The sequence below is a fragment of the Cydia pomonella genome, chromosome 27 (assembly GCF_033807575.1).
Source record: "Cydia pomonella isolate Wapato2018A chromosome 27, ilCydPomo1, whole genome shotgun sequence".
Taxonomy (NCBI): domain Eukaryota; kingdom Metazoa; phylum Arthropoda; class Insecta; order Lepidoptera; family Tortricidae; genus Cydia; species Cydia pomonella.
This window is the reverse complement of record NC_084729.1, coordinates 4002517-4028432: the sequence shown is the minus strand read 5'-3', so window position 1 is coordinate 4028432 and position 25916 is coordinate 4002517. Positions and strand designations below refer to the sequence as shown.

The window sequence follows — 25916 nt, the reverse complement described above, 5'->3', positions numbered from 1 at the left end:
TCTGTAAAAATCACAAATCAATAATTATTGCTTAAAAGTCCAACTAACGCATAGACATACAATATAACAACTAACGTGAAGAAAGAACTAGGTACCTACCTACAATTTGCAACAAATGTGTAATGCATAGTTTAGATATAATATGCAGTCGCAATGACGCGAGAGTCATTATAACCACCTGCCTGTGCCGCTATCTTCCGGCAGTTTGAAGACCCAATACCATGCCCAACAACATACTAAAAGTTGGTACCGGTTTCCAGCTCAGGGGGCCTACCACGAAAACCGAAATTCCCTAATTGCGGGGATCTTTCTCTTTAACTTTCACTAAGGCGTAATTAGAGTGACAGAGAAAAATCCCGCAATTGACTAACTTCCATTTTCGCGGTTATAGCCCTGAACTATGTTCCCACTAGGAAGAGTACTAAATGATAGTGGTCCATTAATACATAAAGACATTCAGTAGATAAGTGCCCAAGTCTAGAGCTTGCGTGCCGGTCTAGTATTTGCCAAACATGGAGTTAAGACTACTCTTGTGTGTGATTGGTGTCGTCGTTGCGGCTAGGTAATGTTATTTTATAGTGTGTATGTGTAATACAACCGCAAAATTAAATGAGATGTAGGTTTTAGAGGTATGAAACGAGTTTGATTTTTTATTAATTTTAGTATTTTTTTTTTAATATTTAGAGCGGCAATTTATCGCGTTAATCATCACTTGTGACAGCTGTGACGTTGCGTCATACCCATAGAGTAAATTGTATAGTTAGTCGTACCTAGTGATGATACTTTGCGTGCTAAATTATTTTGTAAGGGAAAATAAAACTCGTAATTTTTATGTTTTAAGTAGGTTAACATTTGGATGAAATTAGCTCAGATGGCCTACCGCGTACACCGAAGTCCGCAATTTGAGAGTATCTATTCTCTTTGACTCCAATTAACACGTTCACGCGTAACGCATTACGGGGGCTTTTAAGCCCCGTACGGTGTCGTCACTTAGTGCGGGGCAGAAAACTACCGTCTACCCGCAGGTGCGGAACCTGTAACTTCGGTATTTTTATGCCTACAATAGACACAAATATATCTTTATAATTCGGTTTTAAAATCTAATCAGATGGCATTTAAAAAATGAACGGGGTCTTCGTAACAAAGCAAAAATTGCCTTCTAGTGCGGTACGGGGTCCAAAAAACCCGTATCGTGATTCATTACCCCGTACGGAGTGTTTACGCTTAGTACCTCTAGTGCAGTCATTAGTGCAATACGCTGTTATCGGTATCGGTAATTATTAATTCAATGCGACAAGTTCGAGTGCAAAGAAGCGATCACGACGCATGTTAGAATTGTCGTATATCGTAAAAACGTTCCTAAAGCTTGTTAAGATTGTTTTTTTTTTGCTTTTTTTTTGTGTGTTATACGTTTCTAAAGTCACTTAAGAATGTTGTTTTGGTTTTTGTTTTATTTTATTTTTAGTGTTTATTTACATAACAAAATTTCAAAAATATATTTCTTTTAAATATCGTTTGTTTTCTTTCACATCACTATTAATTTATCGACACAAATACGGCGTGTGCGTTACGGGGTTCGATAAACCCCCTGTTTTCTTCAACTCTAGTGCGGCATGGGGTTAAAGCAACCCCGTATTTTTCTTTTTTCAATAACTTGATAAGTTTTCATCAGGTCCAGATAGCAGCATTCGTAATCTTTCAATTGGCATAAAAAAATGTTACAATAAATATGTTTTGGGGAATTTAGAACATCCTAAATGAAGGTAGGTGTACGGGGCATATTGAAACCCGTAACGCAACATAGTGAAACCCTCTACGGGGTATATAAGGCCTCGTAACGCACTGAAATTCAGGGCATGGTTTTGGGTTGCCGCAGCGAACGTGTTAAGCCGTAATTAGAGTGACTGAGAAAGATGCCCGCAATTTGCGAACTTCGGTGTTCGCTGTTGGCCCTCAAGACAGAGACAAGTGGTATATTCGGAGTGATGCCTATGCTCAGCAATGGGCGATAAATGCCATGAGCGAATGGACGATGAATGATATCATGATGATGATGATAATGAAGGCTGTATAAATCATATTACAACTAACGACAAGTATATTTTTTTCTCCTAGTCCAAAACACTACGACACCATAGTGGTCGGGCTAGGCTCAGCGGGTGTGACAGCTGCAACTACCCTGGCGGCAGGGCGCCGGGTCCTAGGTAATAATTTATTTAAACTTACTTCTACCTAACGTTATCCCTGCCTTTGCCAGGTTCCGCTTTCCTACTTGCCTTCCGCCACTTTGCACGATCCTGGGCGTCCTCTCGTGTGAGCTCGTTTACTCTCATATCAGCTTTCCAGACATCGAGCCATCGCTTTTTTGGTCTGCCGTGGGGTCTGGGGCCGTCAAGGGCTAGGTGAAGGCATAGGTTTCCTACGTAGTCAGCTGGTCTGCGACAAACGTAGCCGAACCACCGGAGGCGACATTCTTGGAGGTTTTCCGCTACGTCACGAACTGCGAGGCTGCCTCATTTATTTAAACTTTATTGCACAAAAGAAAACTTGATGTACAAAATAATATTATAATAATAATATTATAGGACATTATTACACAAATTGACTAAATCCCACAGTAAGCTCAATAAGGCTTGTGTTGAGGGTACTTAGACAACGATATATATAATATATAAATATTAATAAATACATAAATACATAGAAAACACCCATGACTCAGGAACAAATATCCATGCTCATCACACGAACAAATGCCCTTACCAGGATTTGAATCCGGGACCATCAGCTTCGTAGGCAGGGTCACTACCCATAAGGCCAAACCAGTCGTCAAAATAGGCCAAACAAATTAGATTTCTTCGAATAATTAATTCCCAGTAGGCTGGAAATCATTTTAATACCTTCATTTGGTCCTAAATGCGTGTAACCCGAGTTTGCTTGATCCCAGGAGGTGTGCATAAATAATTGTATTTTTCAGTTTTTTGGTTATAGGTCGAAAACAGTACGTCCGACGTAAAATTTGTTCTACTCATGATAAAAATTGATGTCTGAGGATCTGAAATAAGATTATATGAATTCGTAGTCAAAGATTGTATAAAATGGCCGCCATTTTGAATTTCTTTATTTTTGGTATAATTATATTTAAAATCCGAAAACTCTTTTCACCAATGTCTGATCCACCAAACCTTGCTGGTAGTGCCAATATAATTGATGGTGGGTTCCTTCTACATCGAGTGGTTTGGAAATACAAGGAAAAATGTATCTCCTAAGGCTCCCAACGTTTATGCACACCTCCTGGGATTAAGCAAACTCGGATTACACGTATTTAGGACCAAATGAAGTTATTTAAACGATTTCCAGCTTGTTGGGAATTAATTCCTCAAAACGCTTTTTTGAACCGAACTTAATGCCATGCAAATGCAAAACAGAAAATAATTGTCGGCGGTGCATTTAAAAATCAAAAGCAAATATAATTATAAGGATCTTATATTTAATATACATAATTGTTATTATATTATATCTTAGGTATAGAGGCGCAGGGCCGAGTCGCCGGCAGGGTGCACACCGTGGCGTTCGGGGATGGGGTTGTGGAGCTCGGCGGTGAATGGTAAGCAGGGGCGGCGGGTGTAGGCGACGAGGCCCACCGCCTTCGGCCTCGCGCCCCAATAGTTTACTTACCTATGTATGTATGTATGTATGTATGTATATACTTTATTGTACATAGAAATAAAAACACGAAAAACACAGTTATAGAGTAAATTAAATACAACAAAGGCGAACTTATCCCTGTATGGGATCTCTTCCAGTTAACCTTTGAAGAAATGATTAAAACAAAAGTAACGGTGAATGAATGACACAAACAAAAGTGTACAATCACTGAAATGAATGAAATGAATGTTTTGAATACACATTGATACAAAATATATACATAGATAGAAAAATAACCATAAAATAACCTATGCATAATTCGGCCACCAGAGGGCCTCGCAAAACGTACCTTGCCTTTGGTCTTGAGCCGCCACTGTAAGTTGTAGCTTTCAAAAAGTTCAAAGGCTTTTTATGTAACTTGCGACCTTCAATATTTGATCGATCGTTTTAATTTACTGGACTTCTTAGGCACATGAGCATGACACATTGATTTTTTAACGCAATCTTTTCTCCAGGGTCCTAGGCACTGAAAACAGCCGCACATACGCCGCAGCACAGCAGCACAACGTCACTATCATTCCTCAAGACTCGAGCATGCTGGTGTACTATTCGGATGGTACACCAGCAGATGCGCAGCTGATCAGCCAGCTGGCTAAACATAGCTTTGATGAGGGGCCAGAACCGCCGGAGGCTCAGGGGAATTTTACCACCAGGAAGTGAGTATAGTTAATTTGCCTTTGGAAAAAGGTAAACATTTTGGACATGTCTTTTTATTGAAAAATGCTTTTTATAAATCAGTAAGAAAGCAAAAGAATGTAAATGATCGTATATGATTTATAATTCTTACCTATTTGCCGTGCATTTTTTCCGAAGTGTTTCTCAATAAAAAGAGTTGAGACTCAAATAAGAAACACGGGATATCTATGTACCAGAGTCGTTAACTTTGATTGTATTGCCCACAGAAGTGACAGTTTTCTAAAATGTGTTTAACCTGTCTAGAGTCCTACTAAGCTAACTTAATTGCACTGACTTAAGCAGAACAAAGTGAGGGGAGCCATTATAAATGTTCTATTGTCATAGTTTGACATTAATGATGACCTGCGGTGGCATCATGGTTCCATTTATATCACTTGTCACTATGCCCGTCACTTTCGCACTTACATACTTGTTAGAACGTGACAGGCATGGTGACAAATGATAAAGAGCCGACCATCATAGCCCTAATGGCTTCACTTTTTCATTGCAAATGTCATGCAAAGTTACCTTGGTCCTACAGAAATAAGTTAGCATAGAGTGCTTACTCCATACATCAGTTTTCTTCAAAGAGAAATTGAAATAGAGGTGGGTATAAAAAAAAAACTTGTGTTAAATTTTAGGATTATTAATAACTATTTATATTGATGTACTTTTCTAGAATAATGGAGGATATCACGAAGAACAGGCCGGACCTACTTAAGGACCAAGAATTCATATCAGGGTTACTGTCGTTGGTCGAGCTGATGGTAGATAACCTGGAGGGTACGTAAATAAGAAAAACTCCCAAGATGACCATCGTATATCGATATCGACAAATGCTAAACGAAAAAATTAATGTATCGGGATGACCGTGGCTACGAAAAATCACGAGACTAATTTCCATACACTCTTTGAGTTTCTTTTGGCGTTTTTCAACAAAGATTGTTCTCTTGGTTAAGCCCCCTGGTCATCTTCAAAGCATTGTCCTGGCTTTTTGCCACGGCTCATGGGAGCTTGGGATCCACATCGCAATGAATGCCAAGAGTAGTTTTCACAAAAGTGACTGGCATCTGATCTTCTTGCACAGAGGGGAAACTAGACCTCATTGGCATTAGTCCTGTAATGTTTTCCTTCACCGAAACGATTGGTAAATATCAAATGATATATCGTACATAAGTTCCGAAAAGCTCATTAGTTTGAAAGTCGCACGCTCTTAGTTATCGCCGGATGAAAATACTATTACTTATTCTGTACCTCTAGGCCACCGGCTACCAGCCCAGCGCTCTTCATTTTTCTTATAATTACATACATGTAATCTAATAAACTACTTAACCCACTATACAGGTTCCAGCGACTGGAACGAGGTGACTACTGGGGGTGACTACGCAGATCTGGAGGGGCACCAGGGCTTGAGTTGGCACCGGCATGGCTACAAGACATTCTTTGACATTATGCTGGTAGGTTCGTAGTTAAGTGTAATACCTAAATGGGTTAAGGTTGCTAGATGCCTGGTGACTACTACACAGATCTGAAAGGGCAATATCTTGAGCTGGCATCGGCGTAACTACAATATTTTATTTGACATTATGCATGTTGGGTAGGCTCACGTAGTTTGTGGGTAATTCATCTACCTACCTTTCAAAAGCTCTATGCGCTTTATGAGTCTTATTCTTTTTTTCTGTTATTCTATTAAAAGATGGATATACGAAGTGGATCTTATACAAATTTAGGCTGTAGTTAGTCTTTTCTGTATACAAATGTACTTGATATTGGTAAAAATAGCCATTCGCAGGTGACACCAGTAATTAAAATTCGAGGAGAGAAAAGAGTTTTATTTTTCTGAATGTATAGTAAGTATGACCTAGGATTAACCTGTGATTTTTGTAAGTGAGTACATTACACATATTACAGAACACATACAAAGGCGGTCCAGGTCTACCCAACCTGGACATAAAGCTGAACACCGAAGTTAAGGTCATCAGGACCCCGCAGCACCCCACCGAGCGCGTCACTGTCGAGTGCGGTGACGGCAGCTCCTACGTGGCCGATAACGTTATTGTCACCGTGTCTCTCGGGGTTCTCAAGGACAAGTAAGTGTGCTAACTTGACGCTCTAGCTGGACATGAAGCTGAACACGGAGATTAAAGTCATCAGAGCCCCGCAACGCCCCACCGAGCGCGTCACCGTCGAGTGCGGTGACGGCAGCTCCTACGTGGCAGACAACGTTATTGTCGCCGTGTCTCTCGGGGTTCTCAAGGACAAGTAAGTATGCTAACTTGACGCACTAGCTGGACATGAAGCTGAACACGGAGATTAAGGTCATCAGAGCCCCGGAGCGCCCCACCGAGCGCGTCACCGTCGTTTTCTCTCGTGGTTCTCAAGGCCAAGTAAGACATATGACGTAATCGAAATGAAACAGTTTTTCTTTTATTTGATACCTTCCTCGTAAGAGTATGTGAAATGCACAGTTTGGGCGCAATTCACACTGTTCGTAACGGCGCGGTAACCTTTTTGGGCCGTCAACACGCAGAATATTCCTGCGATACTGTTTTTCGCCAACTTGGGCACGTAGCGTATGTTGGGTACTAAAAGTTGACACAGGTTACCGACCCTGAATTATGTTCTACTTGAAAATAGCTCCTGACTCTTGTAGCAGACTTGTAGCACCGACGTGACCTCACTGTTCCATGAGTTCGGTATGGAACACTCTTCTTCTTCAACCTAGCGTTTTCCCAGCCTAGCGCTAGGGTTCGCTTTCCTACTCAATCTTCTCCACTTTGCCCGGTCTTCGGCATCCTCAGGCTCAGGTGTGAGATTGTTCTCTTCCATGTCCGCTGTCACGACGTCCAGCCAGCGCTTCTTAGACCTACCCCGGCCGCGTGATCTAAGGCCTTGGACAGTGAGATTGAGGCATCTATTTCCGACGTAGTCTACTGGTCTGCGGCTTATATGGCCATAGCATCTGAGGCGACTTTCCTTTAGCTTATCCGCTACGTCACGGATTGGGGGCTGCCACGGATGTGTTCGTTACGTATACGAACTAATCGCGTTACGCCACACATCTATCGGTATGGAAAACTAAAAACAAAAAATAAAAGTATCATTCTATTTTCAGACAATCTACGCTTTTCTCACCGCCGTTGCCCGAGGACAAGCAGACAGCCATAGACAAGATAAGCATGGGAGTATTAGATAAAATCATCCTAACTTTCGACCAGCCCTGGTGGACGCAGAACATATCGAGGTTTGTTGAAACTTTTTTTTAAGTCATACTTAGAATGTCTTACATGGGGAAAATGTTCTTTAAAATAAATTAACTCTATACTATTGTTTCGGTTTTATTCGCGTATTTCTTACTCCTAAGGCGAAAGCTATACGTATAATAAATATGTACTATGATCCAGTGATCCATCATTGTGGTCTCACATTTTGAAGGCTACACGCAGTATTTATCGCGTCAGGGTGCGTAGACAAGATGTCAATCGTTAACGCTCTGTAGCGTACGAAACGCAGCTTACTTATTTATTTAACCAACTTACATTACAGCACATTGCCAATGTGTCACAATACAAATATATAAAATTATCAATAAAATAAATAGCATTTAAACGAATTAATTGATAAACAAGCGAGCATTTAAATTTAGTAGGCATCAATTTAAACTCGATTATACATTCATTCATTTTGCTACACATTTCGACATAATATGCATAAGTTGCCTAATACTGTATTGTGGTAGGAGTGTTAATTGACTCCAGATAGCGAGTGGCAAGTGGCAACTGTCTCTGTCGCACTAATATGGAAGAGTGATAGAGAGAGATAGCTACACAACGCTACGGAGCGTGAACGATTGGCATCTTTTCTAAGCACCCAGTAGCGTGTTTCATTGAGTGCAGTCGTCACTCATCACCATTATCTTCATAGCTGTCGGGATGCGTATTGACATATCGCAGTATTTAGTGTGCGTGTAGTCTAGTATATTGACGAATCGCAATATTTATCACAAACTGAGATCCGAAAGCCATAAATCTAGATTTCCGTGATAATGTGACTAGGCTAAACGATCAATAGGTGTTTTGATTTTATTTTAAATATTTTATGTACATATTTATTTACAATAACAATGTACATAATGGATATATACAGAGGATTACTATAACTAGCTTAAATCTGAAATAGGCCCTTGAGGCATTGTACCATGCAGAGACATGTCCTATTTCTATGGTACCATGGATGCAGGCGGCATTTCCTCGTTGTAACGTAACGATCAATATACAGGGTGACTTCGAATTGGTAATACAAAACACTTGATTGTGGCTCAGTTAATACCAAACATTATAATACATTCACTCCGTTGTTAAAATCAGCTGCATTTAATTCTCGCAAATTTTCTAACAAAACCAATAATTAAAGTCCCAAAGTGTGGTTACTCTACATTAAATATCTAACTGTCATACCTACTTGTCACTCGATATTATCGTCAATGTACGTTATCATTGATATCACTACGAGTGACACTCGTGTAACTAAATTGTTTTGATGAGGTTTTAAATACCCTGATAAAATTATGGTAATAATAAGCCGAATTGTTATTTTTTTAATCATTTATTATTGTACCTAATCTACCGATTAATACAAACTCGAAATTTTCTCTTCTTTACCGCAATAATTAGTTATAAGAGTGAAACACTTTAAAACGCATAAATCACGTTTATTAACACCATGACCCTTTAAAAGTTTAAGTGTGAACCTATCTAAGCGTATTTTAAGATGTGTTCAAAATGACCACCGCCTTCCCTGACACATAAGTCGGCCCGCCGTCTATGGTTGATTTTGAGTCTGTCTAAAATAAATTCATTGGCTTTTACAGAGTTAAATGCCTCAATTATCTTTTGGCGAAGTTCACCGATAGTATTTGATTCCCGTGCGTACACTCTCCTTTTAATTTCGCCCCACAAAAAGAAGTCGAGTGGCGTCAGATCGGGACTTCGAGGCGGCCATGCGACTGGGCCGTTGCGTCCAATCCATCTACCAGGGAATATTCTATCCAAATAATTTCGCACACTTAGAGCAAAATGTGCTGGTGCACCATCTTGCTCGAAATAAAGATTCTCCAAATTTTGTTCCGGCACCTCTTGTAGCAAAATCGGTAACACGTTTCTCAGGAAATCTTCATATTTCGGTCCATTTAAGTTGCCGTTAATAAAATACGGTCCAATCACACAATTATTCAGAATGCCTGCCCAAACGTTTACAGAAAAACGAGTTTGGTAAGAGTCTCGCCGAGTTACGTGAGGATTTGCATCACGATCAGCCCACCAGTGTTCATTGCGCACGTTAAAGAAGCCGACTCTTGTAAAAGTTGCCTCGTCGGTCCATAGGATATTTAAGTGTAAGTTTTGCTGCAGCCAACGCCCAAAAATAACTCTTCTAGGTTAATCAGCCAATACAATATCCTGTACCCTTTGAAATTTAAAGGGATGTTTTGCTTCAGCTTTCATTAGCCGCCAAATAAACAATTGGCTCGTGCCGAATCTCGCAGCAGCATCCCTTGTGCTGGCTTCTGGGTTGCGGTTAAAAAACTCGAGCACTCTTCTCCGAAAAGCTTGTGAATACCGCGGCCTTGTGCTTGAGCATGTACTGGAACCGTAAACTGACCATATGTAGTCTCGTAAATTTTGGATGGTACTGTTTATTAATACACGTGTAGGTGTTGGGCAATCAGGGTATCGTTCGTGAAATAATGCCTGAGTTCGCACAGTACTCCGTCAAGTAAAATAAAATTCAAGAATATCCATTTTTTGAACATTAGTATACGGACAACGCCGAGACATTTTAATTTAATTGTGAAATTAAAATCTCACGGTAAATATTATTTTCTTTGACAAGTGACAAATACTAATCAAAACACGTTTTCTTCATAAATACCGTGACAGGTGTTTGATAACCAAAGAGGAAAGTGTTCATTTGAAATTCTCTAAACTTCTTTGTTAATTATTATGGTAGGATAACCATGTGAAGTCTAAACAAAAGGGATAAATTAAAAAATAAGAAAAAAATACTTTTGCTTAATTTAATAGCATGAGACTTAATTAAGGGGATTAGTTATGGGAAAATGTATGCAAAACATTAATTTTGTATTACCAATTTGAAGTCGCCCTGTATATCACCATATTTGATAAATCGCAGAATTTATTGTACGTCTAGCCTTCGCCTAAAAGAAAAAAATATTGGTGGAATTCACTTCCCAGTCCACTATAACTTGGATCTTTTTAAATCGAGCAAGCATGTTCCATTCTAGACTGCATGGGCATTTTCCATCAGGAGAGATTGTGGTAAAATGCTTACCTTTTTCGTAATAAAAAAAATTAAAGCACCTAATTCTCATTCTGTCTCGTCATGGTTTTGCTTGCTCTGTTTTGCGCCCTCGATGATGAGGAGGTTGCGGATAATTTCACAAAAAACAGGAAACTTTCATTCTGGAAATGGAATATTTCGATTGATTGATGATATTCGCCGATGAGAAATTTCCGAATATTTTCCATGTGGAATTTTTTGCTAATTTCCAGCCGCTCATCAGTAGCCGTAGGTACTAAAGTTGTTTCTTTCAGGTTTTTGTTCATATGGAAAGAAGCGGATATGAAGAAAGTGCCAGCCTCAGACCTCTGGACCACGAAAATTTTGGGAGCCTCTCGACCTATGGGGTCCAGTAACACACTTACTTTGTGGATCAGTGGAAATATTGCGAAGGAGGTAGGTATGGTAAAATATAACCCTTTTAAGAGTGGAGCGTCGTTGTTTATAAAAAAAATGCTAGGTATTCAATGCGTAACCGATACAAAAAAATTGTATATAAAAAATCTTCACGTAAAAAATTGTTTAACTGAAAAAAGATCAAATTTTTACACAGTTTTGGTGATTTGAGAAAAAATACTTTCTTATTTGTCAAATATTGTTAACAATGTTCTTATATTTCGTGAAACGGAAAACGATCTTGCTGCGATCGTAAAAGGCCCTCTACACTCGTGCGAAGGTTCGAGGCACGAAGCCGCGAACGCGAGTGTGGGGGCCCTCGCGTCGATTTCGCAGATTGTTCACGCCTTCGCGCCTTATTCCCCGTTTTTTGTCGGTATTTGGCCCGCGTCAAAGGAGACGCGAAGCGCGAACCTGCAAGACTCCACACTCGCGATCGCTTCGCGCCGCGATTTGCTCACGAGTCGGTTAATCTAAACTGTCATAACCTTCTATGGCGGCTACTTGGTTATATTGGGTGCGAACTTGATCAACCAAAAATCAATTTTCAGTTCCCAGTTTGAATCAGTGCCTTGTCGCAAACTAAATCCGATCAGCTGACGCTTCGGCGCCATCTTGCCGCGAACCAAACTGCAAAATCGCTGTGAAGTTGTGCGAGTGTGGAGTCTATGTCAACGTCGCGGTATGTTCGCTCCGCGAAGTCGCGCCGCGATTCACGCGTATAGTCTGAAGGGGGCTTAAAGTGGAGTCCAGACGGGACAAATTTTCGCCAATCTAAATTGGCCGCACGGACACAAATGCTAGTTTGGCTCGCCGATTTCGATCGCTGAGCAGTATTACCGATAAAATGGAGGTGCAAACTTATGATCATCATGTTAATACTCAAACGACAAAATGTCTGCAAAAAACACACAAATACGAGTATCGAGTATATACAGGGCGACTTCAAATTGGTAATACAAAATTAATGTTTTGCATACATTTTCCCATAACTAATCCCCTTAATTAAGTCTCATGCTATTAAATTAAGCAAAAGTATTTTTTTCTTATTTTTTAATTTATCCCTTTTGTTTAGACTTCACATGGTTATCCTACCATAATAATTAACAAAGAAGTTTAGAGAATTTCAAATGAACACTTTCCTCTTTGGTTATCAAACACCTGTCACGGTATTTATGAAGAAAACGTGTTTTGATTAGTATTTGTCACTTGTCAAAGAAAATAATATTTACCGTGAGATTTTAATTTCACAATTAAATTAAAATGTCTCGGCGTTGTCCGTATACTAATGTTCAAAAAATGGATATTCTTGAATTTTATTTTACTTGACGGAGTACTGTGCGAACTCAGGCATTATTTCACGAACGATACCCTGATTGCCCAACACCTACACGTGTATTAATAAACAGTACCATCCAAAATTTACGAGACTACATATGGTCAGTTTACGGTTCCAGTACATGCTCAAGCACAAGGCCGCGGTATTCACAAGCTTTTCGGAGAAGAGTGCTCGAGTTTTTTAACCGCAACCCAGAAGCCAGCACAAGGGATGCTGCTGCGAGATTCGGCACGAGCCAATTGTTTATTTGGCGGCTAATGAAAGCTGAAGCAAAACATCCCTTTAAATTTCAAAGGGTACAGGATATTGTATTGGCTGATTAACCTAGAAGAGTTATTTTTGGGCGTTGGCTGCAGCAAAACTTACACTTAAATATCCTATGGACCGACGAGGCAACTTTTACAAGAGTCGGCTTCTTTAACGTGCGCAATGAACACTGGTGGGCTGATCGTGATGCAAATCCTCACGTAACTCGGCGAGACTCTTACCAAACTCGTTTTTCTGTAAACGTTTGGGCAGGCATTCTGAATAATTGTGTGATTGGACCGTATTTTATTAACGGCAACTTAAATGGACCGAAATATGAAGATTTCCTGAGAAACGTGTTACCGATTTTGCTACAAGAGGTGCCGGAACAAAATTTGGAGAATCTTTATTTCGAGCAAGATGGTGCACCAGCACATTTTGCTCTAAGTGTGCGAAATTATTTGGATAGAATATTCCCTGGTAGATGGATTGGACGCAACGGCCCAGTCGCATGGCCGCCTCGAAGTCCCGATCTGACGCCACTCGACTTCTTTTTGTGGGGCGAAATTAAAAGGAGAGTGTACGCACGGGAATCAAATACTATCGGTGAACTTCGCCAAAAGATAATTGAGGCATTTAACTCTGTAAAAGCCAATGAATTTATTTTAGACAGACTCAAAATCAACCATAGACGGCGGGCCGACTTATGTGTCAGGGAAGGCGGTGGTCATTTTGAACACATCTTAAAATACGCTTAGATAGGTTCACACTTAAACTTTTAAAGGGTCATGGTGTTAATAAACGTGATTTATGCGTTTTAAAGTGTTTCACTCTTATAACTAATTATTGCGGTAAAGAAGAGAAAATTTCGAGTTTGTATTAATCGGTAGATTAGGTACAATAATAAATGATTAAAAAAATAACAATTCGGCTTATTATTACCATAATTTTATCAGGGTATTTAAAACCTCATCAAAACAATTTAGTTACACGAGTGTCACTCGTAGTGATATCAATGATAACGTACATTGACGATAATATCGAGTGACAAGTAGGTATGACAGTTAGATATTTAATGTAGAGTAACCACACTTTGGGACTTTAATTATTGGTTTTGTTAGAAAATTTGCGAGAATTAAATGCAGCTGATTTTAACAACGGAGTGAATGTATTATAATGTTTGGTATTAACTGAGCCACAATCAAGTGTTTTGTATTACCAATTCGAAGTCACCCTGTATAGTGTCAACCGCGCGCCTCTGGTCTGGATATTATTCTTTGAACCTCGTTACCGTGTATACCTTATAGGTATAGGTTTTCGCGGGCTTGGTCTCGGCAACTCGATGTCTTTATAATGCGCCTATTTTGCATGATGGTTATTCTTGCCAACCCAGTGAACCCAGCTCGACCAGAAAGCCTAGACTTAGACGTTGCCGACGACTTCTGGGAGAGACCTCAGTGAACCCAGGTATTTTGCCCGGTACTGGCCCTAGATCACGCTGCCGCAGTCGGGCTAAGAAGCGCTGGCTGGACATCGTGATAGCGGACATGGAAGAGAACAATCTCACTCCTAAGAATGCCGAAGACCGGGCAAAGTGGAGAAGCCTGAGTAGGAAAGCGGACCCTGGCGCTAGGCTGGGAAAACGCTAGGTCGAAGAAGACTGTGCGTGTTGAAAATGACGTGGACGGCTGTCCCCGCTGCCTCCATGCATGCTTGCAGACATGTAGACTTGCCAGGTGCTTGTTTAGTGGGGCGTGGCCAGTTATTGCCTGAACTATAAGCTGTGGCTTCAGCTGTCTTAGCCTTCGTGACAAATCGGGGTTGATTGTCGGGAAGGTTTCCTTCGCTTGCATGCATGTGTCATACACAGATAAGACATTAAAAATAAAATATTGGTCGGCAGGTAGAAATGCTTCCAGAAGACACGGTGAAGGCGAAATGCGTAGAACTGCTGCAGAGGTTCATGGGTGACACTTTGAACATCACTGTACCACAGCCCACTGCAATTCTACGGTAAGTAAAATAAGAGTTACAATTATTTGAATTAATAATATAAACGAAAAGTAAACTAAAACTATAAATGGCCCCTGCGGCATAGTACCGAAGACGCTGGCAGAATTTCATCGCTGGATCGTTAGACTGATGTGTTGAGCGACGAAGCTGCCAGCTCTTCGATCTCCTGTGGCGTCTCTGAGTCTCATTGACAGGCTTGATGTAAGAGTACCACCCAAAAAACAGCTTCCATTAAATCAAAGTAACGCACTCATTTTTTTTAAATACTAAGTCGGTGGCAAACAAGCCTACGGCAAGCTATTTATTTCAGTAGGTACATATTAAATGAATACCAATAATAAATCTATATTGGACAATCTTACACAAACCCTTGTACTTACTTCTAGAGTAAGCTAAAGTAATAACTGTACTGGACTGCTGCTAAAGGAATTGACGGAACTCTTCAAATGTGAAAGGCATACATATAGTGATTTTTATATTTTCATCAACAAATAAAGCATTTACATTTAAAAAAGTGACATTTGATAAAGTGGAACTGCTGATGCTGACCAGAATGGAACTCTTGAACGACGCATAGTTCCCGCTTGGCGATTTGTCGTCTTCGTTATGTTTGTTAGGCAAATTAGGTTTTGAAGACAATTTTTATTTCATTGTATGAAATCCAAAATCAACAATAATCTTTCTTTCACCGGTCTCCTTCATTGAAGTCGGTATTTTTTTCTTAAAAATTATCTATTTTTCCAGAACAACCTGGTACTCAAACCCATACACCCGTGGAAGCTACACTTTTGACAACATCCTTACTCCTCAATACCCGGACGCCCGCGATTGGCTCGCGAGGCCCATCGTGGACTCTTCAGGGGCCCCGCGAGTCCTATTTGCGGGCGAGGCCACAAGCCGACGCCATTTTGGCACTGTGCACGGCGCTAGTGAGACTGGATACAGGGAGGCCATGCGATTGGTCAATAAACTTATATGAACAAATTCTCAACTCATTACGACCAGCGGCTAAACTATTAACTGTATGTATGGTGGTCTAAACTTCGGTTGTATTACGTAATTTACGTAGGTACTGTATAGAGCAACACAAACTGTTCTCGAAAAAAATAAAATAAGTAAAAAAAAAGCTAAAAATATCACACAGTCAAGAGGTTAACTTTCTGATTTATAATTATATTTTTTATTTTATTCAAGATTTAAATAAATAATAGTACATTACGATACAATGGGAAATCGCAACGAGTTTTTATTTATTTGGATACCTAATTTCCCTTCATAAGAAGAATTTTCTGGGAACGTTACCGGGAATTATCCCACATAGGGAATTTTCCCGGGAACGGCACATTACTACACACAGGGCGCGCAAATTAGTTAACCAATTTACTGAATTTACCGTAAGCTGTTACAATTATATTTAGTATAGGTACTTCTGGTCAAAAGCCTTTCGTGTTTATACTTACATGAAATAATTGAAAGTTTGTACGGAACCCTCGGTGCGCGAGTTAAATGGACTCGCACTTGATCGGTTTTTTAAAGAAAGGTCTTTAATTTAAACTTCACACTTACTTTACCTTTTTAGGGTTCCGTAGTCAACTAGGAACCCTTATAGTTTCGCCATGGCCGTCTGTCTGTCTGTCTGTCTGTCCGAGGCTTTGCTCCGTGGTCGTTAATGCTAGAAAGCTGAAATTTGGCATGGATATATAAATCAATAAAACCGACAAAGTCGTACAATAAAATCTGAAAAAATATTTTTTTTAGGGTACCTCCCATACACGTAAAGTGGGGGTGAAATTTTTTTTTTTGCTTCAACCCTACAGTGTGGATTATCATTGGAAAGGGCTTTCAAATCTAATAGGGGTCTTTAACAAACATTTTTTGATAAAGTGAATATATTCGGAGATAATTGCTCCGAAAGAAAAAAAAAATGTGTCTCCCCCCCTCTAACTTTTGAACCATAGGTTCAAAAAATATGAAAAAAATCGTGGAAGTAGAGCTTAAGAAAGACTTTAAATGAAAACTATAACGGACATGATCAGTTTAGCTGTTTTTGAGTTATCGCAAAAAGTTTCCCCTTCATAGTAAAAAGACATGAATTAGGTACTGATTATGCAAATTTGCCTATTTGTTTAACTCGCGTGAAAGGTACCGTTTCATCCCTTGGTTAACAATTTACTATACTTTAAGCTCCAGTTTAGCTTATTGAGACGGAAGAGTAACTACGGAACCCTACACTGAGCATGGCCCGACATGCTCTTGGCCAGTTTTTTTTTCAATAAAATAACCGAAAACGGTACCGAAACTCTTTATTCATACAGATTACAGAAAGACAAATGTTTTAATTGTCCCAGCAGTTCATCCAGCCGTAACGGCAATCAGCATGGCCCCTGCTGTAACCGTGCGCGCGGCAGCACTCGTCTTTCTCCGCGAAGCTTCTCTGGCAAACTATGTTGCACGGGTCCACGCGTATCGCCGCTGTGGTTGCCAACATGGCGCACACGACGAGTAAAAACATGGCTACCTTTAGTGCTGCCATCTTGAAGAGCTGAGTGATTATGTGGGCTTAGGACTTCACTCCGTTTATATACGATTTGACAAGGCATTGACTACCTCTTATGGACAGCGCTTTCTGATGTAATTACTTTAAGAATGCAAAATATAAAAAGTCGTTCTGTATCGTTAAGGGCAATTCATAGTCATTTAAAAAGTTACAGAGACATCATTATAGTGACATGAAAAATATATAGCAACATATATATATATATATATATATATATACTTAAATACAATTTTCATATCTTTATGCCTAATAAAAGAATGCAGTGTAGTCCACTACGAACTGTCAATTCGTATGGGTTACCATGGCAACTCACTACTAATATTATATTAGTCTAATACCGTTCGAGAAATGGGCCCCTGGTAAAGGTTCTTTTTATTGTTCGAAAACAAATAACAGTTTCCCAAGTAAGTATCACTATTTGCTTGGAAGTTAATACACGTCGAATAAAAATGAAATGTAATAATAATAATAATCAAATTTGTCTTAAAGGGCCTCTTCGCTGTTGGTTTCGGCCCCACGCACGCCTCCGTAAGGTCTGAGACCCCATGGTTCCGAGATATGATAAGACATACGAATAATAATAATAATAATCTTGAGAGACTCGCTCAGTGGCTGGATGAAAGGTCAGATGCAGAAGGCGGTGATCTTGGACACGGCGCGGATAGTCCGCCGGTTCCTCTCTCCGCGGCCCTGACCACCGGCAGCTTGGGCCCTGCCCCGCTGCTGGCGGCACCCTAGGTTAGATATGTTTATATGTTTTTTGTATTATTTTTGTATTTTACTTTTATATCCATATTATAAAAATCTAGTCTAAGATGAAAGAAAAATAAAGAACATAATAATACTTAATGCTCTATCTAGAAGATACATATGTGGTCTGTGGAAGTGAGAAACCTGACTGGATACATCATGAAATGCCCAGTAATTGGACCAGTGTATTCTGAGCTGGCTTGAGGCATGTTTGTATTGAATGTAAGGATCTGTGTCACTGTGCTATGCAGTTTAGGCATTGTTTAGCTTAACAGGAAGGTAAAGAATATAATTATCCTTGCCGGTTAATTCTGGAATTTTTATATTTATTTTACATTGCAGATCACGCAACAAATACTGTAAGTGCACGTTAATCTGTACCCCTAGTGTAAAGATCGATATCATAACGTGGCGAACGCGTTTGCGTTAAGTGTCATTTTGTATAGGATTTTGAGTTTCCAAAACGTCCCGCTTGGCGCGCTCTTTCTAAATCCAATACAAAATGAGACTAAACGCAAACGCGTACGTCACGTTTCGAAATCGAATTTATTTACACTAGGGGTACTGGCATCAAACATTTTCCCCGTATGCCGATTAGAACTGCGTTACATTTGTATGGGAAATAAAAGCCTCTGGAGTTGCAGGCGTACATAGGCTACGGAGACCATCAGGCGGGCCGTATGCTTGTTTGCCACCGACGAAGTATAAAAAAAAAGCTTTACTATAAATTTTGGGAGTTCTTGGTCCCTTGGAGCCTGGGACGGATGTGAGTGTGGGATGCTACCTGCGTAGACACACTGGCACCGTCCCACTTCCAACGGACCAATGTAAAAGCGGGCGGAGCGACGGACATCGCCGAGATTTTGAAACGTAATCAATATAAGAGCTTCGGTAGAGTGCACCATTTGGCGTTGAAACTCTAGGTCTAGGTCACAAGTTTTTTTGCAGAAATCGCGAAGCGTCTGGTTGTCGTAACTGGTGACCGAAGAGCTGCCGGCTTCCTCGCGCAACGTATCAGTATTGCGATACAACGACCATGCCGCCGCCATCCATGGTACAATGCTTCAAGGGCCTACTTTTGATTTAAGCTAGATATAGGTACTCGTAGCCATACCACTTTACTAACACATGTAATACCTATGTCCCGCATAATGAATATTTTTTGCCTTCGAATAAAATTCAGAATTACAGAATTGTCCTTCATAAATTATGTCAATAGATAATGATAATCTGCTCGCTACTCCTTCGGTGGAGAAAATAAGGAAAAAGGTGAATTAATTGTTAAACAAAAGTACCTGAATTAATTACAAATTGATTATTTAGAATTCAATGTATACAGTGCATTACAGCACTACATTGCGCTACAAAACGCGCATAGCTGGCGTAGGGGCGAAGACCGCCAGGCTGAAGTGGGACTGGGCGGGTCGCGTCTGACGCATGCATCCGGATAGGTGGGCTAGTATAACCACTAAGAAAACTAATTAATATGAATGCCGCAAGTTATTATGAAAGTGAAGAACCTATGCGAAATCGCCTTTTCGTAAACGTAGTCCTTATTTTAATATTTACCCTTCTGGATATTCACATTATTGTAAAAAAAATTGACACAATTTGTTGTATATCCGCCACAGCTTTATTCTTTATTTCATTGTAGCCAATGTAGCCATGTTCATAATAGAGTACGGTATACTTAAGCTTTTTTAAATTTCTGATTATTATAAGAGGATCATTTAAAAAAATGTACGAAATCTGTTTCACTCCTAATTTTTACTATAATCAAAAAATTAATAAAAAGTCAAGCGTAGTCGCATAGGGCATAGCTATGGTTAATATACATTAAATTATGTAAAAATATTTTCCATAATGTCAATATCCATAGAGGAAAATGGGGTCTACGTTTATATGGAGAAGCGGCCTTAAGCGTGGACGTGGCAGGCCCAGACGGAGATGACTTAGACCAAGATAAGTTGGCAGCGATCTTGATAGCCCAGCCTGTGCAAGTGTTAAATAAACGTCATAATCTGATAGGTTTGACGTTTAAAATAACTTGTAGTGGCTGGGCTATCAAAATCGCTGCCAACTCATCTTAATCTGACTCTAGACACCTTCATCAGTAGCCAGAATTAGCACAACAACACAAGTTGTTGAAATGACGGGGAGAGGACTTTGCCCAGTAGTAAGACACTATAACGGGCTAATTGTAATACAATTGTGTAAGTTTTTTGGACGTGTAATTACTTTTATCAATAAATATATGAATATGAATTAAACCACCGGTTTTGACTACCGGTTTGGCCTAGTGGGTAGTGACCCTGCCTACGAAGCTGATGGTTCCGGGTTCAAATCCTGGTAAGGGCATTTATTTGTGTGATGAGCATGGATATTTGTTCCTGAGTCATGGGTGTTTTCTATGTATTTAAGCATTTATAAATATTTATATATTATATATATCGTTGTCTATGTACCCTCACAAGCCTTATTGAGCTTACTGTGGGACTTAGTCAATTTGTGTAATAATGTCCTATAATATTTATTTATTAAAAAAATTTAAATAGAGAACATACTCGTAATTGCCAGCAGTAGGTGCCATACATGCTTTTTTTGAAGCAGGGGTAAATGATTTACGCATCTCCCCCCGGGCTAGGGAGGCCACTTGGGGGGTTGTAGTGGACTCGCTCCTCCCGTTACTCCCTCTGCTAGTCAGAGGGAGGGGAAGAGAATACCCACTAACATCCCCTGCGGCGTTTCCCGCTCTACCGTTATTGAGGGACGCCACGGAGTCGCGAGACCATACTACCGTGTAGGTACGGTCACGTCTGAAAATATAAATACGAAAAAAGTGCCAAAAATATGTATACACGACTTTATTGCCCATATATTAAGGTAGTGTATACATATTTTTGGCACATTTTTCGTACCGATATTTTCAAACGTGACTGTACATAAGTGCTTGCCCCTCCTATACGAATCTATTACGATACTACAGTATAGCGAGAGAGATGGCGCTGCTATCTATACAACTACCCGAAAATAATAATCGACGAATTAAGAGGAAATACAAACGTCGTCCCCATTTTCCTCTCTGGATTTTGATATTATAAAAAATAGGCGTAGGGGACGTTTGACTTTTTTCTTTTTTTTTCTTTCGTTTTTTTAAAGGGTTTTCTAGAGCCTAATTTGCAATGATTTGATCCTAGTCAACCAGCAGTCTAAATTAGTCTAGATTAGCCACATATTTTGACTAAGGTGTAGAGTTTGTGAAGTTAGGGCTTGTAGAGTTAGAAGCTTGGCTCTAAAAGAGATCTGTACCCCTAGTGTAAATAAATTCGATTTCCAAACGTGACGTACGCGTTTGCGTTTAGTCTCATTTTGTATTGGATTTCGAAAGAGCGCGCCAAGCGGGACGTTTTGGAAACTCAAAATCCTATACAAAATGACACTTAAGTTATGATGTCGATCAAAGTTACACTAGGGGTACTGGTAACTTTTTGAAAGTGCGTTTTTAGGGTTCCGTAGCCAATAGGCAAAAAACGGAACCCTTATAGATTCGTCATGTCCGTCTGTCTGTCCGATTATGTCACAGCCACATTTTTCCGAAACTATTAGAGCTATACTGTTCAAACTTTGTAAGTAGATGTATTCTATGAACCGCATTAAGATTTTTACACAAAAATAGAAAAAAAAAATCTATAAATTTTAGGGGGTTCCCCATACTTAGGAATGAAACTCAAAAAATCTTTTTTCATCAAACCCATACGTGTGGGGTATCTATGGATAGGTCTTCAAAAATGATATTGAGGTTTCTATTAACATATTTTTCTAAACTGAATAGTTTGCGCGAGAGACACTTCCAAAGTGGTAAAATGTGTGCCCCTCCCCCTGTAACTTCTAAATTAACAGAATGAAAAATCTAAAAAAATATAAATGATATTCATTACCATGCGAACTTCTACCGAAAATTGGTATGAACGAGATCTAGTAAGTAGTTTTTTTAATACGTCATAAATGGTATGGAACCCTTCATGGGCGAGTCCGACTCGCACTTGGCCGCTTTTTTAAAGAAGACTTTTCTCACAAAAAAAACTATAAAATTTAAATATTCTCTATTTTAAAGTGTGGATAAAATCTTGGAAGCTAGATTTGACCCACTTCCTGATCTCCGGTTGAGGTAAAAAATTTCATACATATGTAAATCGGATGACAATGCAATATTATGATGACATCGAGCTGATCTGATGATGGAGAGGAGGTAGCCATGGAAACTGTGATAAATTAGTTGCCTCGAGACCTACCGTAAAAACTGAAATTCGCAAATTGCGGGGATCTTTCTCTTTTACTTTCACTAAGACGTAATTAGAGTGACAGAGAAAAATTCCCACAATTGACGAACTTCGGTTTCCGCGGCCCTTGGGTTATTCGGCTTCATACATTCCACGACTCTTCTCTTTCCGCACGGAATCTAGAAAGAAAAGTACAGTCAGCTTGTACCACAAATGTAATTTTTTCCAAAAACTTATTATTATTGATTCCCTGTACTAACTTCCTCATTTAAGAGACAATTATGATACCTAGATAAAGTGTAAAGATAAAGATAGTTTATTATTCAAGTAGGCATATTACAATGCGCTTATGAACCTCAAATAAAGCTACATCGGCTCTAACCCTACACCTCTGACCCGAGAAGATTTAAATCTCCCTTCAATTGGAGGAGGGTATCCCAATTTGGACCGGCAAGAAACTTGGCGGGATACATCTTTTTAAAACATTACATCTTATAATTAACATGCATTAAATAAGAAAAAGAATACAATTTAGATTACTATAGAAATTATGCAATTACATACAGTAGCTACTTTTCTTTATAGAAAATTGAAAAAAATAATATATATATATATATACAAGTCTGACAGATTGCTATACCTACAAAAAATATTTGATGTGCTTTCTTACCTGAGCTGTGTCACCTATACAATGATTTTACATCATAAAAATATAAATGATCTGCGGTATTGCGAGGTGATGGACGAAAGATGATTGTGATCTGTTTTTCCTAGTATGTAATCCTATCATATAATCTGAATTGTACAGTGCTTTGGTCTCGACTGTAATGCTGTATATATATATTAAAATATTAAATTAAATTAAATATTAAATAAAAACTTATTTCCTTCACCGGGGCTCAAGCCTCAAACTATCCCTATACGTAATTTCAACTAAATGGTTTCAGCGGTTTAAGCGTGAACAGTGTAACAGATAGACAGACGTTAGAAAAGGTCTCCGTTTCATTTTGGACAAAAATGTTTTCGTATGTCCGGATATTCTCTTCTGCAGGCCGCTCCAGCAAACAGTAATCGTTAAAATTACCTGTTTTCCTAAATAAATAGTAGAAACAGGTGTTTTGTTTTATTATTTATTTGTCTCCGTTACTGTTCGCGTCCATATTTCTGTCAAGATCTTTAAAATAAATATGTTTACCAAATATCACACGAGATGGCGCTGTACGGGGAGCGGCGATTCTACATCACGCTATTGAAATGTCTATACGGATTGTATATAAGGGTTTGGGATTATTTTTGAAACATTGGTCTTATCTTATTTGTGACTGGTTGTTTATTTTCATGGTCGATCCTTCAAAAGTAATGGGCGCCCTTTTTGAACGAGTTAGGGGTACATACAGTGTTGTCACATCTACCTACTTTTTGGTAGATCTACCTATTTTACCTGCGTTCTACCTATCTACCTCCCTCGGCCTGAAATCTACCTATTTTTCAAAATGGTACAATTGTAAGCAATTCTCAATACATGTGACGGAATATTACCTAATTTCTACCGAATTTAGATTTGATTTAATGAAAACATGCCAAAGAAACAGATTATACAAGCAGGTTTATTACCTAGAAACCATGGAAATCCTAACTTATGTTTCAATTTCTTTAATAAATATGTGTACTAATGTCACAATATTAAAAACTTATAAATAATTCAAAACATTTTTAACCATAATAATGTACTTCTATTGAGTGGTAGATCTACCTATTTTTCATTTTAAATTCCACTCATTTCTACCTATTTTTGCACCCTGTTCTACCATTTCGGCAAAATTGTATGTGACAACACTGGGTACATAAATACAGTTACAAACTATCGGGTTTCCAACCCCGATCATTTATACACACAGACACAGGTCACAATATAATACTGAAAATAATTTGCAAAAGTTAAAACTAAAGTAACTAAGGTCTGTTTTTTTAATCCGTAGACTAAAATGACGTTTCATATGTAAGACATGACATTTCTTAGTATAGTCAGCATCAAAAGTAGCGGATCAAATAACGCTTCATAAGTATCTACCATTCTATAACCGCTTAATAAAAACTGATGTATTTAATATAGAACAACTGAGACTGTAAAAGATATACTTTGGAACATGAATTTTAGAAATTTATCTATATTTGGAAAAGTTATCTGAGGTGTCAGATACTTTTGGCGCGTTGTTTCATCCGCTACTATTGATGCTGACTGTACCACATGAAATGTCATTTTAGTCTACGGAATAAAAAAAAAACAGAATATACGACATAATGGTCCTATAATTATGACTAACATCTAGTCACTTCTCTATACTGTATAGTATAGAGTTTAATATATATTACTTAATAATAATCAAGCTATAAAGCGTGCGTTAGATCCAACACGTAGATGGAGTCCGTTCGGAGAGCTTTGATTATTATGAAACATTAACAAAGAATTACATTTTGGACAGAGGCCCTCTAACTGTTTTAGCAGTTTGACGGCAGGAAGAAGTAAAATCTATACTTAATATTATTAGTGGATCTATGAGCTGTAGACCTCGCAATAAACTTCATTAAGCTTAAAAAATGTAAAAATAGAAATACTACGTTGAGCCATTAATGTTATTATCATAGCAAACTCACAATGGTCTTAAGTGCTACAAACTACAAACCCTCCTGACACTTAAGTCCTTTATGCCAATTTCCACAATTTTAAACATTTTCCAAAATATTTCCAAACATGCTCACAAAATTTCGCGAGTATAGGTTAAGAAATGCGGCCTGCAGAAGAGAATATCCGGACATACGAAAACATTTTTGTCCAAAATGAAACGGAGACCTTTTCTAACGTCTGTCTATCTGTTACACTGTTCACGCTTAAACCGCTGAAACCATTTAGTTGAAATTACGTATAGGGATAGTTTGAGGCTTGAGCCCCGGTGAAGGAAATAAGTTTTTATTTAATATTTAATTTAATTTAATATTTTAATATATATATACAGCATTACAGTCGAGACCAAAGCACTGTACAATTCAGATTATATGATAGGATTACATACTAGGAAAAACAGATCACAATCATCTTTCGTCCATCACCTCGCAATACCGCAGATCATTTATATTTTTATGATGTAAAATCATTGTATAGGTGACACAGCTCAGGTAAGAAAGCACATCAAATATTTTTTGTAGGTATAGCAATCTGTCAGACTTGTATATATATATATATATATATGTATATGTATATATACTTGTATATATATATATATATATATATATATATGTATATATATATATATACAAGTCTGACAGATTGCTATACCTACAAAAAATATTTGATGTGCTTTCTTACCTGAGCTGTGTCACCTATACAATGATTTTACATCATAAAAATATAAATGATCTGCGGTATTGCGAGGTGATGGACGAAAGATGATTGTGATCTGTTTTTCCTAGTATGTAATCCTATCATATAATCTGAATTGTACAGTGCTTTGGTCTCGACTGTAATGCTGTATATATATATTAAAATATTAAATTAAATTAAATATTAAATAAAAACTTATTTCCTTCACCGGGGCTCAAG

The 25916-nt window shown here is 38.7% G+C and overlaps 1 protein-coding gene across 1 annotated transcript; it reads left to right on the top strand.

Moving 5' to 3' along the window:
- Positions 1-21: 21 nt before the first annotated feature.
- Positions 22-15965, top strand: LOC133532678 (peroxisomal N(1)-acetyl-spermine/spermidine oxidase-like). Its single transcript, XM_061871442.1, has 11 exons — positions 22-562; positions 2116-2204; positions 3523-3604; positions 4161-4361; positions 5060-5163; positions 5725-5837; positions 6292-6470; positions 7496-7624; positions 10992-11137; positions 14626-14731; positions 15476-15965. The coding sequence occupies exons 1-11, from the start codon at positions 513-515 to the stop codon at positions 15708-15710; spliced, it is 1434 nt and encodes a 477-aa protein (XP_061727426.1). The 5' UTR covers positions 22-512; the 3' UTR covers positions 15711-15965.
- Positions 15966-25916: the final 9951 nt, after the last annotated feature.

Coding starts and splice junctions, on each gene's coding strand:
- LOC133532678 (XM_061871442.1), top strand. CDS start 513: ATGGAGTTAAGACTACTCTTGTGTGTGATTGGTGTCGTCGTTGCGGCT. Junction 5,164..5,724: donor GATGGTAGATAACCTGGAGG/GTACGTAAATAA, acceptor CCCACTATACAG/GTTCCAGCGACTGGAACGAG. Junction 7,625..10,991: donor TGGACGCAGAACATATCGAG/GTTTGTTGAAAC, acceptor TGTTTCTTTCAG/GTTTTTGTTCATATGGAAAG.